At 45.0% G+C, this 20,929-nt stretch overlaps 1 protein-coding gene across 1 annotated transcript in view; it reads left to right on the forward strand.

Moving 5' to 3' along the window:
- The window catches only part of BSPRY (B-box and SPRY domain containing), a 23,125-nt gene continuing 2,196 nt past the window's right edge, over nt 1–20,929 (forward strand). Inside the window, exons 1-5 of the mRNA XM_022579139.3 lie at nt 1–231; nt 3,457–3,555; nt 10,718–10,948; nt 12,093–12,118; nt 20,408–20,532. Coding sequence (XP_022434847.1) covers nt 1–231; nt 3,457–3,555; nt 10,718–10,948; nt 12,093–12,118; nt 20,408–20,532 — 712 coding nt within the window. The remainder of the gene's footprint in view (nt 232–3,456; nt 3,556–10,717; nt 10,949–12,092; nt 12,119–20,407; nt 20,533–20,929) is intronic.

Raw genomic sequence — 20,929 nt, forward strand, 5'->3', positions numbered from 1 at the left:
ATGTCAGTGGAGAGTGCGGGGCAGGGGCCGTGGCCCGGGCCGGAGCAGGGGCCGGGGCCGGGGCCGGGGCCGGGGTCCGAGCCGGGGCCGCTCTGCCCCGAACACGGCCAGGCTCTGAGGTGGTTCTGCTGCTCTGAACGACGGCCCGTGTGCGCCGCCTGCGCGGGACTGGGCGGCCGCTGCCGGGGGCACCGCATCCGCCGGGCCGAGGAGCGCGCGGAAGAGCTGCGGGTGAGCTGACGTGGGAGCTGGTAGGCGGCGGGCTCCTCTGGAAGAAGGGGGCACCGGCGGGGAGGCGCTGGGCGAGACCCAGCGGGGACCCAGCAGCGGGTCCGGGAGTCCAGGCTCCGCAGTGGCACTGGCTGTACAACGAGGCGGTTAAGGGTGTGGCTTCTGGAGTCCGGCTGACCTGAGTTCGATTCCCACCTCCATCAGGTCCTCCCTGTGAGTCTCGTAATCTTTGAGCCTCAGTGTCCTCACTTGTAGTTTGGGGGCATTTATTAGAGTTTTTGTGCGATGGGGCTGGCCTTGGGCAATAAAGGGCTTCACTGCTCCAGTTGCCTGGGACAAGGTGTGCCCCAGCTTCCGCCCCGTTAGTAACTTGATGAAACTCGGCCCCTCCTCGCTCCTTAGCCCCTTGACTCAAAGCCCCTCCCCTCATCCACCCTTCAGCCTTCCTGGTAAGGTGGTTTCTTTTCCGTTTCAGGATTGGCCTGGACTGTACTTCAAGCCGATTTCACTTGGGTAAACGGAGGGGGCGGGGAAGATATCGGGAGGTTCCTACTGGAACCCTTCACCTAGGGTTTCTTTCTCCCCACCTCCACTTCCAGCTTGGCTCCAAGCTAGCCACCTTCCTGTCACCAACCTCCCCTGAGATTGGAGAGTCAAGTCACCATGGGGCTTCCTGCCTCCTTCCACCCCAGCTGTGGTCCCTGGGGGTTTCCTTGCAATTTGATTACCCTGTTTGATTCTCCCAACCTCTCCCTGGAGTTTTCTGCCCAGCTGTGAGGCCAGAGGGCTCGGACTGGACAGTAATAAACATACCTGACAGGGTGCTGGGATGAGGGATTCAGTTATTCAATGGCACCTGAAGGCTCCTGGTTGGTCCTACTTGTCACCACTTTCCCCATAGTGATGATGAAAATAAGCTTGGATAATGTGGTATAATGAACTTGCACAATGGATAGAGACTTTGCAAGTTCCAAAGCACTTAAATATCCGTTGCCTCATTCCAACCAGACCTCTGAAGCAGTGGCCCTACATTTTACAGATGGGGGAATGGAGGCCCAGAGAGGGGAGTAACTTTTTCAAGGTTCCTATTGTTCAGGGCCTGAACCAGGGGAGTCATTGACTAGGCCAGAGAAAACCACCTCTGCTTCAGTGGTTGGAGGGAGGAAGTGACGCTAATGGGAGTGAGAATTTAATAAAACCTTAAAAAAAAAGAAGTTTCCATCAAGGCTGAATCTGAGTGGTAGAAGGAGTGAAGTCTGGGCCAGGGTGGCAGGTCTGCTGCTTGTTTTGCAATGCACTCTGCCCTGGAGCAGGGCGCCTTCCCTGAACCCTGCTGAGGCCCTTAGCATATTCATCTTCTTTTCCTGGAGGGAAATGTGTCTTGCCCTCTCTCCCTCCAATTTTGAGTAGACTGTGGCTTTTTTGCAGGCTTCCCCTGTCCCTCCAGCCAGCAAAGAAATTTTGCCCCAGGGCAGGATTGTTACTGAACTGGGCAAAATCAGCCCCAGTTCAACAACCTGCCTCTTACCTTCTGGATACCTGCCCTGTAGCTTTTCAGAAGCTAGTCTCAGTTCCCTCGGTCCTACGGTGTGTGGTGACCACAGCTTCCTTCCAGTCGACTCAGTTCTTTAACTGTGTATTTGGACCGGTGAAGTGTAAGACTGATTCCTAATTGTGGTTGGAAGGATTTACAAGAGCTGCCTAGAAGAGACAGCTGAGTGGCCCTTTGGCAGGTGGAACTGGGGCAATGCTCTCAGGGGAAATGGTGGAGGAACTGCCGCTTGGAAGGGCTCCACTTGTTACCTGGAGAAATGGAGTAGCAAAGCAGGGGCCTGGCCATGTCTCCTTGGGCAAGTAACTTCTCTGTGAACCTTAGCTTCTTCATTTCTGAAACTCTCCCCTGCTCTCATGGCCGATGCTCACAGCTTCGGGAGCTGTGAGCTGCTGAAACTCTTGTGACCAAGGAAGTGGGTGTTAGTCATTGAACAAATATTTATTCAGCGCCTTCCATGTATAGGAACTCTCTTCCAGGTCATAGGACATAGAGAACAAGTCAAAGTCATGGTGCTTATGTGCCTGAGGTGGGGGGGTGGCAGATACCAAAACCGGTAAACAGACCCATGATATACAGTCAGAGAGTGAAAACTCAATGGAGAAAAATAAGCTAAGTAAGGGAATGGGGTGTGGGGATGGTCAGAGAAGGCTTCTGAAGAGGTAACATGGAGTCAGGGAGCAAGAAATATATGGGAGAAGACTGCTGGAGACAGAAGAAACAACAGGTGCAAAGGCACTGAGGTCAGGACAAATTTGGTGTGTTTATGGAATGGTTAGAAGGCCAGTGTGGGGAGTGGTAGGAGGTGACATTGGAGAGATATGCAGATATGCAGAGTCCCATCAGGTAGGGCCTTGTTGGCTAAGTTCTCACTGTGGGGGTATTGGAAAGCCAGTGGAGGGTTTTGAGCTGGGATGAGACTTGATCTGATTTCCTTACCAAAGGTGGCAGTGGCCAATGGGCGGGGGTGGGGTGGGGGGGGTGGGCAGTGGTCAAGAATAAAAGCCCAGTTAGGATAGGAGACTCTAACAGCAGTTAGAGATAAAGGTGATCTGGGTGGAATAGCAGAAGTAGAGGAGACCAGAAGTGGCCAGAGGAGAGACAGAATAATAAAGGGCCACCAGATTTAAGGATAAAGAGGGAAGTGGGGCCACAGAAGGGGATGATGGACAGTGAAAAGTGGTAAGACTAATGTATTGGTGACTCCATCTAAGCTGAAGAATAGTTGGAATGGAGATTCCAGGGTACGTGATCTAGAAGGATGGGAAGTGGTGGGCAGGGTGCAGGATCCTTGAAATGAAGATTTTGGAAGTTGTATAGTTTTCAATAATGATGAGGTCTGAGATAATGACCGTGGGAGTGGGTGGCTGAGGTGGGGTAAAAGGAAAAAAAGTCACTGGAATGGAGTGAATGGACCAGTGTGGATCAAGCTAGTGGGAAGCAGTCGCATAGCACAGGGAGATCAGCTCAGTGCTTTGTGACCGCCTGGAGGGGTGGGATAGGGAGGGTGGGAGGGAGACACAAGAGGGAAGAGATATGGGAACATATGTATATGTATAACTGATTCACTTTGTTATAAAGCAGAAACTAACACACCACTGTAAAGCAATTATACGCCAATAAAGATGCTAAAAAAAAAAAAAAAGACACCATGGGTGTCATTTGTGTTGCAGAACAAGATTGTGGACCAGTGTGAGAGGCTGCAGTTACAGAGTGCTACCATCAGCAAGTATGTGGCTGACATCCTGCCAGGGAAGAACCAGAGAGCAGTGGTAGGTAATTCTTCTGCTTTCCCTCCTCCTCTGGGCCCCCTCCTAGGATAAGACCTCAGCCTTAGGGGCTTGGACCCGTCTATGGTCCCTTCCCAACCTCACAGACTCATTGTGCTGTTAGCAAAGTTGGATGCCCAGGAAGGGTGGTTTCCCCTCTCTCTGAGCCTTGGTTTTGCCATCTGGGCAGAGTGGATTATTCCCAGCACATATGTGGTGCAAAGACTCCTATAGAAGATGACTTTCTTCAGGTAAAGGATCAGGAAGGGTAGCATTCCCTTATCATCTTAATTATTTTGTGCTCAGCCCCAGTATTATAAAATAACCTATGGATTTTACACTGCATATTCTTTATGACAATCTTATGCAGTAGATGGTAGTAACATCCCTGTTTACAGATGGGGAAATGGGTCCCGTAGAGTTTAAATGACTCACAGCCTCCTGCCAGAGTCAGTTCTCTGAGCTGGGTCTTCTGACGCTCAGCAGGTGATCCCTCTGCAACACCTCACTGCGGATCCTTTATTCAGCTGACTCATTGCCACTGCTACATCTTTACTCTCAAGTATGCCCTTCAAGGGCAGGGGCTATGAATTTCTTCCTGCACATCCCCTCTCTCATTCCCCCAAAGTACATGGAGCAGGCTTGGCACTGTTTTAGTATTGGGTTGGCCAAAAAGTTCGTTCAGGCTTTGCCATACCATCTTACGGAAAAACCCAAACGAACTTTTTGGCCAACCTAATTTAAAAAAAATAAATAAATGATTTTGATGGCAAGGAACAGAACCCAGTTGAACTGGCATAAGCGAAACAGAGAATTTCTTGCCCTGATACAAGTCTTTCAGAACCTAAAGGGGACCAGAACCAGGAAGGGGCAAGCTGCTAGAAGTCTAGGCAGCTATTCTGTGTACATCTCTGCTTTTCTCTGCACGATGATTTCTTCCTCTCTCACTCTCTTTTTCCTCAGCCTTTTTGTTTTCTTGTCTTAAATGCACTGGCTAAGACCTCAGTACAATGTCAAATAGAAGCTTTTGTCGGGGAATACTTATGACATTTTGCCATTTATTTAATTATTTAACAAATCTCTGTGAGCACCTACCACACACCAAGCACTGTTGGTCTATGTGCTAGAGATTCCACAGCGAACAAAACATACGAAAGTTTCTGTTTTCATGAAGCCTATATTCTAGTCAGGGGAGAGGGGTAATAACAAATAAAATATATGCTATATCAAAAGGTGATAAGTGCTATGGAGAAATATAACAGGAAGGGGGATTGGTCATGTTGAGGATGGGGGTTGTAATTGCATATGCTGTGATCAGGAATCACCTAGTTAAGAAGATTGATATTTGCACAGAATTTACGGGAGGTGAGGGAATGGACCATATATCTGGGGGAAGAGTGTTCCGAAACGGGGGAAAGGCAAGTGCAGAAGCCCTGAGGTGGGGGTGTACTTGGCAAGGTGGAGTAGCAGCCAGGAGGCCTATGAGGTTGAAGCAGAGTGAACAAGTGAGAAGGCAAAGGAGATGAAATTAGAGGCGAGCAGTGCAGGGAGCTGGGTAGAATCCTCACCGGTCAAAAGGCTGGGACTTTGCCTTTTATTTGGGGAAGGTGGGAAGTCATTAGAAATAAGACAATATGACTTAAGATTTAAAAGGAGGGCTCTGGCTGCTGTGCTGAGAAGTGACCATAGGCAGCAAAGGTGAAAGCAGGGAGACCAATTAAGAAGCTGTTGCAATAATCCAGGTGAGAGACATGAGTGTGTGTGTGTGTGTGTGTGTGTGTGTTTCTTTTTTGAAGGAAGAAACCTCAGGATTTGTGGATAGATTGGATGTAGGCCATGAGAGAAAGGGAGGAGGGGTCAGGATAACTCTTCCTTTTTTTCATTTGAGCAGCTGGAGTGATGGAGCAGCCATTTAACAAGGCGGGGAAGGACTGCGTGTAGAGTGATGGTTGGTGGAGGAGGTGGATTAGGAGTTCAGTTGTATATGTGTTAGGTTTGAGATGCCTATTAGACCTCCAAGTGAAGATGTTGAATAGGTAGCTGGATATATGAGTTGGGAGACGGCTGGGCTGGAGACATAAATTTGAGATTCATCAGTGTACAAGTGAGTGAATAAAGTGAAAGCCATGGGAAAGGATGAGATCACTAAGTAATTAAGTACAGATAGAAAAAAGCAGGGGGACTTCCCTGGTGGTCCAGTGGTTAAGAATCTGCCTTCCAATGCAAGGGACACGGGTTTGACCCCTGGTCAGGGAACTAAGATCCCACATGCCACAGGGAAACTAAGCCTGCGTGCCACAACTAGAGAGCCTGCGTGCCACAACTACTGAGCCCATGTGCCACAACTAAGACCTGACACAGCCAAATAAATAAATAAAAAGTGGAAACAACTTTAAAAAAAAAAAGCAGGGGTCCAAGGACTGAGCTCTAGGGCACTTCAACTTTTAACCATTGAGAAGATAGGAACAGGCAAAGTAGACCAAGAAGTAGCAATCAATGAGCTAGGAGTAAAACTAAGTGTTGTGTCCCACAATAGGTTTCAAGGAGGTGGGGGAGATCATTGGTGTCAAATGTTGCAGAGAGATCAAGTCAGGTGAGAAATAAGAATGGACTATTTAGTAACACGCTCATCGTTGGAGATCCTGACAAGAGGAGTTTTGTAGAGCATTGCCTTGAAAGTTTGATTAGCATGGGTTTCAGAGAGGATAGGAGAAGAGCAATTTGGGATAGTTGGCTTAGATGACTCTTGAGGAACTTTGCTGTAGAAGGGACCTGAGAAATGGGATGATAGTGGAGGGGGATATGGGATCCAGAGGGTTATATGTTTGCTTTGTTTTTAAGATGGGGGAAATTACTCTGTGTGTGTATGCTGATAGGAATTATCCAGTAGACAGGGGAAAATTAATGATGCAGGAGAAGAGGGATAATCTGGTATAGCAAAGGGGGTGGGATCTCGTAAATAAGTGGAAGGGTTGGCCGTAGGTAAGAGCATGGGCAGTTTACCCACAGAATTAGGGAAGACAGGATGTATGGACACAGGTGCAGGTAGATGGGTGGGTGATGGGTAGAGCTCATTGAAGTTCTCTTTTGACTGCTTCTATTTTCGTTATTATTTTCTCTTTATAATTTTTTTCCTTCAATTTTTTAGGGATTTATTCTGTTGTTTGTTAACTTCCTGCATTGAACACAGTCTATTGATTTGAGTCTTTTTTCATTTTCAAAGTGATCATTTAAGCTATATATTTCCTTCTAGATATTGACAGAGGGACATTCCACAATTTTGATATAGTATTTTCAGTTTCATTCAGCTCTAAGTATTTTAAAATCTCCATTATGACTTTCTTGTTTTGCTATGTTATTAGATTTTTTTATTGTTTTATTAATTATTTATGCTTTAAAATTTCCAAATGTATGTTTTTTTTGTTTATTTTTACTGATTTCTAACTTAACTGCATTGTGATGTGTATGATAGCAGTTGTTTGAAATTTGTTGAGACTTGCTTTATGCCCTAAAGGATGGTCAATTTAGGTGAACGTTTCACATTCACTTGAAAAAATGTGTAGGATCCTATATATGTCTTGTCAATTAAGCTTATTGATAAGTTCAAATCTTCTCTATATTTACTAATTTTTATTGCCAGATTTATTGATTACTGGCAAAGGGCATTATATTTTCATACTATGGTGTGAACTTGTCTATTTTTCTTTATAATTCTGTCAATTCTTTTTATATTTTGGTGATATTTGTTAAATGTGTATATTTAGATTTGTTATGTATTCCTGGTAAAACATCCCTTTTATCACTTTGTAGTGACCTTTTATGCTCAGGAATTCTTTTTGTCTTAAAAACTATTTTTTTTTTTTTTGCGGCACGCGGGCCTCTCACTGTTGTGGCCTCTCCCGTTGCGGAGCACAGGCTCCGGACGCGCAGGCTCAGCGGCCATGGCTCACGGGCCCAGCCGCTCCGCGGCACGTGGGATCTTCGCGGACCGGGGCACGAACCCGTGTCCCCTGCATCGGCAGGCGGACTCTCAACCACTGCACCACCAGGGAAGCCCTTAAAAACTATTTTGTCCTTGTTTGTTACTAGGCTAACAAGTGTTTTCCGGATATATTGCTTTCTTTCCTTTTACTTTCAACTTCTTATGTTCTTATGTTTTAGGTGTGTGTCTTAAAACTGGATTTTGTTTCCTTTTTTAAGAAAGTCCATTCTGATAATCCCTGACTTTTACCTAGGGAGTTTAATCAATTTATCACTATTGTGATTGCTGATATACTTGGATTTATGGCTATCATTTTATTTTACGTTTTCTATGTAGTCCACTTTTTCTATGCTTTTTTTCTTGCTTTCCTCCATTCTGTTGAGTTAATCAACCCCTCCTCCCTCCTTTTTCCCTGTGCTAGCTTGAAAGTTATACCTATTTACAGTCTATTTTTGGTCCCCTTAAGCTTTTAACACAAATAAATAATGTCTAAAATGAATCAACCTGAATGATACAAGTACCATAAGAATGCTTTCAGTCAATAACCCCTCAGGTCTTACATGTTGTTGTCAAATATTTTAGTTAAAGTACATCTTTTAATAATTCCCTCATTCATAGGAAGTTTTCCATTTTCATTTATTTATTTATTTATTTATTTAGGCTGCGCCATGTCTTTAGTTGTGGCATGTAGGATCCTTTGTTGCAGCATGTGGAATCTTTAGTTGCAGCATGCGGGCTCGTAGTTGCCACATGCGGGCTTCCCAGTTGTGGCTTGTGGACTCCTTAGTTGCAGCATGCATACGGGATCTAGTTCCCTGACCAGGAATCGAACCCAGGCCTCCTGCACTGGGAGCATGGAGTCTTCCCCACTGGACCACCAGGGAAGTCCCAGAAGTTTTCCATTTTTGATCAGAGAGGTCTTTATTGTGCTCTAATTTTTGCATGATGGTTTAGATGAGTATAAGATTCTAAAGTAAATCACAAGCCCTATTCAGGGCAACTAGTTCAGTCCTCAGCTCCTGATTACACTGGTTTTCAGTTTCCTCTCTACTTTGGGACTCCAGGGGATTTCCTTTCCCGAGCTGCCAGAGTAGCTTCACTTTTTAAAAAAAATTTTATTTATTTATTTATTGGCTGCATTGGGTCTTCGTTGCTGCGTGCGGGCTTTCTCTAGTTGCGGCAAGCGAGGCTACTCTTCACTGCGGTGCACGGGTGCACTGCGGTGGCTTTTCTTGTTGCGGAGCATGGGCTCTAGGTGCGCAGGCTTCAGTAGTTGTGGCTCACGGGCTCTAGAGCTCAGGCTCAGTAGTTGTGGCACACAGGCTTAGTTGTTCCCCAGCATGTGGGATCTTCCCGGACCAGGGCTTGAACCCGTGTGCCCTGCATTCGCAGGTGGATTCTTAACCACTGTGCCACCAGGGAAGCCGTAGCTTCACTTTTTTTTTTTTTTTTTTTTTTTTTGCGGCACGCGGGCCTCTCACTGCTGTGGCCTCTCCCGCTGCGGAGCACAGGCTCCGGACGCGCAGGCTCAGTGGCCATGGCTTACGGGTCCAGCCGCTCCGCGGCATGTGGGATCCTCCCGGACCGGGGCACGAACCCGTGTCCCCTGCATCGGCAGGCAGACTCTCAACCACTGCGCCACCAGGGAAGCCCCTGTAGCTTCACTTTTAAAAGGATGTTTTGAGCTATTTTTCCAGCACTTCTGTGTTTTGTTCTGGGAGGGATTTTAGTTTATTCAGGCATATCTTTGGTGAGCAAAGTTTTCTTTTTTCTCTGCTATTTTTTTCTGGGAATGACTCAAGAAACATGTTGAAATTGACTGCAGCCTTCTTGTCCGGGAGTATCTGGTGCATATTGGGTCTGTCCTTGATCCTGATCACAAAGTACAAATGCGGCTGCAGAGACCCACCCATGGGAAAGGCACTGAAGTGGCATAGAGAGAAGAGCAATACCTAATGTAATCAAATATTTATGTGCTGGGCCTTGTTCTATTTACTTTATATGTATTAACTCATTTAATCCTCACAATAGCCTTATGAGGTTGGTACTATTATTATCCTCATTTGACATATTAGAAAACTGAGGCACGGGGAAGATAGTAATATGCTCAACGTTCCACAGATAGTAAGTGGAACAGCTAAGATTTAAACCCAGGCACTGTTTCTACAGCCTAATTTCCTAACCACTGCGTTATGTTGCCTCAAAAGAACACTGGAGTTGGAGTCTGAATCTCTGGGTTCACCTAGCCATTCAGTTAGCCACTCTCTCTTCTCCATTGGGCAAATTGTGGGTCTCAGTTTCTTCTGAAGCAGGTCTTCAGGGGCAGGGAATGAGGAGAGCTGCTGGCTACCTGTGACTTTCTGGCATGAAGGAAACAGTTCTGCTCTCACCTGTCTGGCAAGAGTGCAGGAGCTTCATGCAACAATGCCTTTGAGGAGGATTGGTTACCAGATGGCATTGGTACAGGGGAATAGTGTTGGACTGAGAGTCAACAGAACTGGGTTCTAGCCCCTGCTCTGCCATTGACTTGGCATGTGAGCACTACCAAGAGATTTTTTACTAGTTGGAAGAAACTTTCCCATTCAGTCATTCAGTAAATATTTGAGCACCTACTCTGTGCTAGATGCTGTGCTACCTGCTAGGGGACACATGTTCACTTCATTGACTTAAAATTGATTTCAGCCCTCCTGTGTGGAAGGTGAGAATTCTATCATGGAAGCAGTTAGAATGAACAGATTTGGGAAGTAATGAGCTTTTTGTCCTCAGCCATGGCCAAAGTATTAACTGGACTACTGTTGATGTGCATCCTGTTGATGGGGAAGACTTTTTAGTCCTTTCTGCTCTGCAATTCTATGACTCTTTGACCTTGGTCTCTTGACCTTGGGATTTCCAACTGTGAAAAGCAGGTGATTCCAGCTGATCTGTAAGTCCTGCCCAGCCCTTTCATTCTGTCATCTTAGCTCCATGAGATATGGCCTGGATGTCTGGATCTCAAAGTTCTTTACCCTAAACCACATTTGGGAAATCTTAGGGCTCGGATGGTTTAAGCACTGTTTAAGCACTGCCTTTACTGTACCCATGGCAGACATTGCTAATCAATCTCAGCACTCCTTCCGGCTGAGCCCAAGCCCTCCTAATCTTGACTGGGGCTCTGCCAGGACTCCTCATTTTACCTTTTGTCAGAGCACAGCCAGTGCAGCACGGGAACTGGTCATCCAGCGGCTGGGTCTGGTGAGGAGTCTGTGTGAGAGCGAGGAGCAGAGGCTGCTGGAACAGGTGCACGGTGAAGAGGAGCGGGCCCATCAGAGTATACTGACACAGCGAGTACACTGGGCCGAGGCACTGCAGAAGCTCGACACCATCCGCACCAGCCTAGTGGACATGCTCACCCATCTGGATGACCTCCAGCTGATTGTAAGTCAGGCAAGGGTGAAGACACAGCCAGTTGGCCAGACTCCCCCAAGGTCTGAAAACATCGAGAATGTTTATTGGTAGGAAGTAGGTGGAAAATGATAATTTGGAAAAGGGATGAGACAGGGCAATAGAACTATATGGATTTTTTTTTTGCACTTGGTAATTGTTCTTTCAATAGTGAGCAAATATTTACTGAGTGCTTACTGTATGCTAAGCATTGTGCTATGGGGTGGAGGTATAGGATACAGCTGTCAGCAACTCACAGCCTTATGGAAGAGACAAATGTATAGAACTGATAATTAGGATATGGAGGGATACGTGCTATGGTAGAGGGCACTACTGGGATGTGGGGCCCCTGCAGTCCAGCCTTGAGGGAGTGGTAGTCAGGGAAGGCTTCCTGAATTAAGCAACTTAGAAGCTGATGCCTGAAAGACAAGAGTCACAGCTTTATTAAGGGAAGTGGGGAGGATGAGAGAGACCAGAAGCTTGAAGAGAACACTGCACTGACAAGGGGTCCACTGCAAATACAGAGCTCATCCTCACTCCTAACACCCAGAAATTACCTGGCCAATATGCTGGTACATATCCTTTCAAAGTATTTTATATATATATGCAGGTACCTGCAGTTCTAAGGTGACAGTGCTCCATCTGAGTAGATGTGCCAAGCAGAGAAATGAGAATGTGGAACGACCAAGCTGTCCCGCTGCAGTTCAAGGGGGGCGGTTTCTTTGACTGTCCCAGATTGTGCATTTATTTCATTACACAGCTTCCATGTGCCGAGCACATTCTGCCCCAAACCTTGGGACAGTCACAGTAGAAGATTCAGAAAGAGTCCTAGCCTTTGAGCCGGTGACAGGCTTGGTGGGGGATGAAATGTTGAGTAAATATGTGATTGTCCTGAAGTGTAGCTGAGGGAAACCCAGGATGCCATGGGACACAGGGGACAGAGGGGTTCACTGTTGGGGGAGGTATGTGAAGAAGGATCCATAAAGTTTTGTGCGGGGTCTTAAAGAAGGAGTAGACGTTTGTATTCTAGAGTTTCTGTCCACGTGGAGCCCTCCATGCAAGTTGATTATATTTAAGTCTTGATGACTGCCTGCTGGGTTTCTGGTGCCAAGCCTGACTCTGCTTTCTTTTCTCACAGCAGAAGGAGCAGGAGATTTTTGAAAGGTGAGTATGGCCCCCGGTATTTGCTTGGGCAGTCACGGAAACCGCGGCCTTAGGCCTCTACTTAGTCCATTGCCATCAGGCCCCGCTGCTCCTGGGAGGAAGCTCATGGCGGGCAGCTGAGTACCTTCCCTGAAGCCAGGCTCAATGGACAAGGGTCTTCCTGCCCCTAGCTTGGAGAGCCACTTTAGACCCATGTGGAAGGGCAGTGAAATAAATAATGAGTCAGAGGCTTGCCATGGGCTTTCTTAAATATTATCCTATTAAAAAAACGTACAGTCACCCTGTGGAAGGGGTTTCCCACCCCCATCTACAGGTGAGAATGCTGAGGCTCAAAGAGGGGAAGGGACTTGCCTAAGCCCCAGAGCTGGGGCTTGGACCCACACCTGACACCTGACCCAGTACTGTCTTCTCTACCTCACTTCCCCTTTCTCTGATGAAAGAATCTTTGAAATTTAAGTCTGCATTACCACTCAAAACTTCATTTTAATTATGCAATAATAAAAGAATTTCACCAGACCCTAACTGAGTTCTGAAAGGTTCTGAGATCCAAGAGCCTGAGGAAGTGGCCAAGAGGGTGTAATTTTCCAGGCAAAGAAATTAAATTCTTACACTGTGTGTGTGAGATTTCAGCACTGTACTTGGGGAGCACAGTCTATTCTTCTTTATTTTTATATTTAAGTTCAATAGCAATACATGTGCATGGGAGAAAGAAAAAATTTTTCACCAGTTTAAAACCATTTAAAATTAAAAATGTCTCCATCACCTCTTCCCAATCCTGTTTCCAGTGGTGATCAGTTTTAACAGTTAGATGTGTGTCTTGTAGGCTTTCCTGTGTTTAGTCATAGAAGAGTGTGTGGGATTCTTTTTTCCTCTTAAAATTTTTTTTGAAAACGTAGATGGGATCGTTTTATACTTGTTTTATAACTTATCAGGCTATCTATCTTGGAATCTTTCCATATCAGTACATTTATATTTACCTCACTTTTTGGAAAGTCTTTGAACTATTCCACAGTACAGATGTTCCTAAATTTAATTTACTATCTCCTTACAATCTTTCCATGCTTCTGCTAGTCTTCTCTTTCTCCTTTATCTTCATCATCTTCCTTTAACAGTCTGTCCTCGATATCAAGCTGATCTGATTTTTGAAAAAATGTTTTATCTTTATTTTTTGTTTTGAAACATTTTAAACTTACAGAAAAGTTGCCAAAATAGTATAATGAACTTAGAAATATTTTATTTATTTATTTATCTATTTATTTTTGGCTGCTTTGGGTCTTCGTTGCTGCGTGTGGGCTCTCTCTAGTTATGGTGAGCGGGGGCTACTTTTCGTTGTGGTGCACAGGCTTCTCATTGAGGTGGCTTCTCTTGTTGCGGAACACGGGCTCTAGGCACACGGGCTTCAGTAGTTGTGGCACGAGGGCTTCAGTAGTTGTGGCTCATGGGCTCTAGAGCGCAGGCTCAGTAGTTGTGGTGCATGGCTTAGTTGTTCCGTGGCATGTGGGATCTTCACGGACCAGGGCTCGAACCTGTATCCCCTGCATTGGCAGGTGGATTCTTAACCACTGCGCCACCAGCGAAGCCCTGAACTTAGAAATATTAATTGATAATATTTGGCCACATTTGCTCTCTCTGTTCCTTATCTGTCTCTTTTTTCCTGTCTGTCATCCTGTCTGTCTATCTATCTATCTAATATATATATAAAACAACTTATTCTTTTCTGACCTATTTGAGAGTAAGTTGCAGAAAGCACGACTTTTAATCCCTAAATACTTCAATGTGGATCTCCGAAGAACAGACATTCTCTTACATAACCACAGCATATTTATTTATTTAATTTTGGCTGTGCTGCGCAGCTTGTGGGATTTTAGTTCCCCAACGAGGAATTGAACCCGGGCCCTCAGCAGTGAGAGCGTGGAGTCCTAACCACTGGACCGCCAGGGAATTCCCCCACGGTGTACTTATTAAATTCAGGAAATCTCATGTTGATGTAATACTATTATCTAATATACAGTCTGTATTCAAATGTTGCCAGTTGTACTAAGAATGTTCTCAACAGTGTTTGGATTTCTTCCCCCGATCCATCTGGTCTTTTAAAATCTGTAATTGTGCCTTAACCCTTTATTTTCTAAACACTTTTAAAGAGTCTAAGGACAGTTTTATAGAATATCTCGCAATTTGAGTTTATTTAATGTTATCTCATGATTAGATTCAGGTTATGCATTTTGAGCAGGAATATTTCATAAGTGATGTGTCCTCAGTCCATCATACCAGGGGACACATAATGTCATTTTGTCCCATTATCAGGGATATTAGGGTTTTTTTAAAATAAATGTATGTATTTTATTTATTTAATTTTGGCTGTGTTGGGTCTTCGTTGCTGCACGCGGGCTTTCTCTAGTTGCGACCAGCCGGGGCTACTCTTTGTTGCGATGCACGACCTTCTCATTGCGGTGGCTTCTCTTGTTGCGGAACACGGGCTCTAGGTGCACGGGCTTCAGTAGTTGTGGCACATGGGCTCAGTAGTTGTGGCTCGCGGGCTCTAGGGCACAGGCTCAATAGTTGTGCACGGGCTTAGCTGCTCTGCGGCATGTGGGATCTTCCTGGACCAGGGCTTGAACCTGTGTCCCCTGCATTGGCAGGCGGATTCTTAACCACTGCACCACCAGGGAAGCCCCAGGGATATTAATTTTTTTAATTGAAATATAATTGACATACAATATTATATTAGTTTTTTTTAATTGAAGTATAGTTGATATACAATATTATATGTTACAGGTGTACAATATAGTGACTCAATTTTTAAAGGTTATAATCCAGTTATAGTTATTATAAAATATTAACTATATTCCCTGTGTTGTACAATATATCCTTGTAGCTTTTTTTATACATAATGGTTTATAATTCTTAATCCTGTACCCCTATCTTGCCCATCCCTCCTTTCCTCTCCCCACTGATAAACACTAGTTCTCTATATCCCTGTATCTTTTTTGTTATAGTCACCAGTTTTTGTTTTTTAGATTCCACATATAAGTGATATCATACAGTATTTGTTTGACTTATTGCATTGATCATAATACCCTCCAGGTCCATACGTGTTGTTGCAATTTTCTTTTTTTTATGGCTGAGTGGTATTCCATTGTATATATGTACCACATCTTCTTTATCCATTCATCTGTTGATGGACACTTAGGTAGCTTCCATATCTTGGCAATTGTAAATAATGCTGCTATGAACGTTGGGGCTCATCTATCTTTTTGAATTAGTGTTTTGGTTTTTTGGGGGTATATCCCCAGGAATGGAATTGCTGGGTCATATAGTAGTTCTATTTTTAGTTTTTTGAGAAACCTCCATACTGTTTTCCACAGTGGCTGCACCAAGTTATATTCCCACCAACAGTGTATAAGAATTCCCTTTTCTCCACATCCTTGCCAACATTATTTGCATTCTTTTTTTTTTTTTTTTTTGCGGTATGCCGGCCTCTCACTGTTGTGGCCTCTTCCGTTGCGGAGCACAGGCTCCGGACGCGCAGGCTTAGCGGCCATGGCTCACGGGCCCAGCCGCTCCGCGGCACGTGGGATCCTCCCGGACCGGGGCACGAACACGTATCCCCTGCATCAGCAGGCGGACTCTCAACCACTGCGCCACCAGGGAAGCCCTATTTGCATTCTTTTTGATGGTAGCCATTCTGACAGGTGTGAGGTGATAGTTCACTGTGGTTTTGATTTGCATTTCCCTGATGATTAGTGATATTGAGCATCTTTTCATGTGCCTGTTGGCCATCTGTTATGTCCTCTTTGGAAAAATGTGTATTCAGGTCTTCTGCCCATTTTTTTTTGTTTTTTTGTTGTTGAGTTGTATGAGTTGTTTATATATTTTGGCTATTAATCCTTTATGGGTCATATAAATCTGCAAATATTTTCTCCTATTCAGTAGGTTGTCTTTTCATTTTTTTGATGGTTTCCTTTGCTGTGCAAAAGCTTTTAAGTTTAATTAGGTCCCATTTTTTTTGTTTTGTTTTGGTTTTTTTTTTTGCGGTACGTGGGCCTCTCACTGTTGTGGCCTCTCCCATTGCGGAGCACAGGCTCCGGACACACAGGCTCAGGGGCCATGGCTCATGGGCCTAGCCGCTCTGCGGTATGTGGAATCTTCCCGGACCGGGGCACGAACCCGTGTCCCCTGCATTGGCAGGTGGACTCTCAACCACTGTGCCACCAGGGAAGCCCCATTTGTTTTTATTTCCTTTGCTTTAGGAGATGGATCCAAAAAAATATTGCTACAATTTATGTCAAAGAGTGTTCTGCCTATGTTTTCCTCTAGGAGTTTTATGGTTTCCAGTCTTATATATAGGTCTTTAATACATTTTGAATTTATTTTTGTATATGGTGATAGAGAATGTTCTAATTTCATTATTTTACATGTAGCTGTCCAGTTTTCCCAGCACCACTTATTGAAGAGACTGTTTTTTCTCCATTGTATCTTCTTGCCTCCTTCATCATGTGGGTTTATTTCTGAGCTCTCTGTTCTGTTCCATTGATCTATGTGTCTGTTTTTGTGCCAGTACCATACTGTTTCAATTACTGTAGCTCTGTAGTATAGTCTGAAGCCAGGAAGCATGATTCCTCCAGCTCTGTTCTTCTTTCTCAAGATTGTTTTGGCTATTTGGGGTCTTTTGTGTTTCCATAAGAATTTTAAAATTATTCTAGTTCTGTGAAAAATGCCATTGGTATTTTGATAGGGATTGCATTGAATCTGTAGATTGCCTTGGGTAATATGGTCATTTTAACAGTATTCTTCCAATCCAAAAACACGGTGTATCTTTCCATCTGTTTGTGTCATCTTCAATTTCTTTCATCAGTGTCTTATAGTTTTCTGAGTACAGGTCTTTTACCTCCTTAGGTAGGTTTATTCCTAGGTGTTTTATTCTTTTTTTTTTTTGGTATTTTATTCTTTTTGATGTGATGGTAAATGGGATTGTTTCCTTAATTTCTCTTTCTGACAGTTCATTGTTAGTGTATGGAAATGCAACAGATTTCTCTATATTAATTTTGTATCCTGCAACTTTACCAGATTCACTGATGAGCTCTAGTAGTTTTTGGGTGGCATCTTGAGGATTTTCTATGTATAGTATCATGTCATCTGCAAACAGTGACAGTTTTACTTCTTCCTTTCCAACTTGGATTCCTTTTTTTTTTTTTTTTTTGAGGTACGCGGGCCTCTCACTGTTGTGGCCTCTCCCGTTGCGGAGCACAGGCTCCGGATGCGCAGGCTCAGCAGCCATGGCTCACGGGCCTAGCCACTGTGTGGCATGTGGGATCTTCCCAGACCGGGCCACAAACCCGTGTCCCCTGCATCGGCAGGCGGACTCTCAACCACTGCGCCACCAGGGAAGCCCTGGATTCCTTTTATTTATTTATTTTGTTGCCTGATTGCTGTGTCTAGGACTTGGTTTGCTTGTTTATTCACTTATTTAGTATCAATATAGACTCACTGATTCTTATTTTATTCAGTGCATTATAATCTGTTAGTACTATTATTAATTTTCTTCAAAATCTCGGATTTGGCCAGTAGGAGCCCCTTCAAGCCAGATCCTGTGTCCTTTTGACAACTCCTCATCATTCTTTGAGTACTTTCTTGCTTTCTGGCACAAGAAGATATTCTAGGCTCAACGTGTTATTTTCCTGCCTCAGCCTGGAATCAGCTAATTTCTCCAGAGTGTCTTGGGTTTTTTTAGTGGGGAATCGTATTTAAAAACCAAGATTGAACCATTAGGTGTGTTCATTGCTACTAATGCGTCATTGCTTCCAGGCCTTCCCAGTGGACAGCATACAGAGCTAGGGAGTGTGTGTGCATGTACCTTTTTTATTCCTGAGTTTGTATCACAACTTCTAATTCCAGTCAAACACCACAGGATTTTTCCTTTCCAATATATTTATTCATCTGTTCAGTCCTATGATACATGCAATGTTGTTTGAGAGTTGCTAAACCCATAGTATGATTGACAAACCTACTAGTAGAGTTCAAGATTTGTTTGTAGTCCTTTGTGCCTTTGTGTCTTTAGACTGGGGGTGCATACTCTCAAAGTAGAGTTGGCCCTCCATTTCCATGGTTTCCCCATTCATAGATTCAACCAAACATGGATTTGAATGTTTTTGAATCTGCAGATGGGGAACCTCGGATACAGAGAACTTGACTATAAGGGACTTGAACACCCCATGGATTTTAGTATTTGTGGGGGGTCTGGAACCAGTCCCCCAGGATATGGAGGGATGACCGTACTGTTTTCAAAACCTGTTTTTTTGGCCCCCAAGGTTATTTCCACATCTGTGGCTGAGCTCAGCCCTGGCCTGCCACGGCAGCAGGTTCCCCTGCACAGACTGGGTATTCTGGTCCTGGCCAGGGCCCTGCTGTGTCCCAGCCCCATTTCACTCCCGCTTCTTTGGGGTCACGAGTTTTCTCTTCTGTACCATGAGGTACCTGGACCAGCTGGTTCTCTAGACTCTAGTGTCTACGATTGGCCTCAGATTTGCTCTGATGATGATTTAGCACGGCTGACTCCAGCTCCTATTTCCTCCTCACCTGTTGGCTGGGGATTCTCCAGAGCCAGCCTCAGTGCTTTGAGGAGATGGCAACAGAGCCTCTCTTGTCCTGACCACAAGGAGCCTTTGTAACCAAAGCCTGCTTTCAGCTTTTCTAGGGCTCTGTTAACCTCGCTCCTCCCAAGTCAGAGCAGTCAGTGTCAGTCTTAAAAAAAAGAGCTCACATCTATGAGGAGACATGCCCCACCCTCTCCCCCCATCCTCTGTTTATGGACAGAGCCACAAGATTTGGGGAAGAGAGTGTGTGCTGTCACTTCTCTGCTGCCTGAGCTCAAAGGCCATCTTTGGGATTAGAGACAGTGGGAACAAGAGAAGCCACTGCAATGAGAACCCCGCTTTTAATATATTTTCTACTAAAAATCAAGCTGTCAAGACAGGAAAATATTACTGGTTTTGTTATGACAAGAGAACAGGTAAGAATTGTGAATTCATAAAGGATGAAAACACAAGACATTGTTCTCATTATACATACAGTATACATAAGCTGATTAGCTGTGGACTATTAAAACATTTAAGACGTCACACACACATGTACATTGAAACGAGAAACACAGGACAATTTTAATCTTTGATATGTCTTAACTACCAAGAGAAAGAACATCACTGATTTGAGTCTAATTGTTTTCCTGGCATACAATCATTATATAGGCCAGGCCTAAAGCATACTGTATATTGTTAAAGACATCTTTAGGCAAATATAAACATTCTCATTTGGGAGCTTTTTCTCCCTACCCAAACTGGCTTTCTCAGAAGCCAGTTCAGAGGTCTGTGAAGCCCTGTGGCGAACCCTCACTTTGCCCCACACCCCTTCAGATTTTACTTCAAGTCAGGGGAAGGATTATGTTGAATGGTGCCTGGATCCCAGCCTGGGTTTGTTCTGTTTTTGCATGGAGGCAACAGTTGAATCCAGGTCTTCTTTTTAGCTTGGGTGCTTTCTCTGAATCTCCGTTCTTTCCTGTCAAATGGAATAACAGCTGCCTCCCAGGTTATAGCAAAGATCATATGAGATTCTCTATAGAAAACAGCAAGCCCAGAGCCTGGCTGCTTAATAAATGGCAGTACTCCCCCCCTAAGCATCTTATGTTCCCAAATCCCTTCCAACAAAACCCAGTCCCCCCTGTGAGCTGAATAGAGGTAGTTATTGGGAGCAAAGTGCTATGACTACTTTATGGTTGGGGTGATCACTGATAGTTCCTTCTTGCGTGACCCTTCGGGGCTGTTTGCATTTTAAGAGGAGAGGAATGGCTCTACCTTCTGACCACACCAGTAGATTTTGCTGCAATAGGTTTTGTAGGAAGGCAAAATTTTCTCCACGCAGGTCGGTGGAGCGGAAAGACTACGGCACAAGAGGCTCAGGTCCTCCTCCCAGTTCTGCTGCTAACTCACCAGAGACACTGGCAAGTTGCTTCCCCCATAGAACACACTGACTACAAGTTCTAATACTGGCACCAAGTATTTACCTCCCTGTAAACCGTGTGCCTTGCTGGAATTAAGGCTCCAGGGCATAGAGGGAATGCCCACCTTCTCTTTTGGCTCCACCCCCCTTTGGGGGCTCCTATGTGGGGCCTGGCTGCCATTCTTTGTGTCACCCTCGTGGGAAGAGGATTTGACTTCTGTCCCCATCCTGTATTGATCCAGATACATTTCCAGAACCTTCCTAAATCTCTTTTTTTTTTTTTTTTCCCTGCATAAGGACGGAGGAAGCAGAGGGCATTTTGGATCCCAAGGAGTCGGAAAAGTTAAACTTTAATGAGAAGTGCACTCGCAGCCCACTACTGACCCAGCTCTGGGCGACAGCCGTTCTCGGGTCCCTCTCAGGTTAGGAGCTGCTGGAGCCTGGCACCAGTTGGAGTAACTGGGCTTCTGTCTGTCTGTCTGGGGTTTGCTGCTGGGTCACAGTGGGGACTGGTGCATCTGGGATCTGCGGTTAAGCAACCAGTGATACTGGATGCAGGCTTGTCTATGGAGTCAAGGTTCTGGACAGGCCTGGGGCAGCTGGGCCAGGTCCTCCCTGTTTCCAGACCAGCCTGCTCTGTGCTTGGGTCTGGGATAAATCTTGTTCCTGGAAATTACGTCCTCCTTAAGTCCTGCCCTAGTGCAAGAGCTCAGTATTATTTCTTGGAAACCTAGTTTCTCTTTAAGAAGATATAATTGATGGGCAACTGGAGAGCATCTTGAGTGAGAATTGAGCTTCCCAGATTCGTCTCACTTACTA

Source organism: Delphinapterus leucas, chromosome 6 (assembly GCF_059928025.1).
Source record: "Delphinapterus leucas isolate spDelLeu-1000000601 "Yukka" chromosome 6, BTC_Dleu_Yukka2, whole genome shotgun sequence".
Classification (NCBI taxonomy): Eukaryota; Metazoa; Chordata; class Mammalia; order Artiodactyla; family Monodontidae; genus Delphinapterus; species Delphinapterus leucas.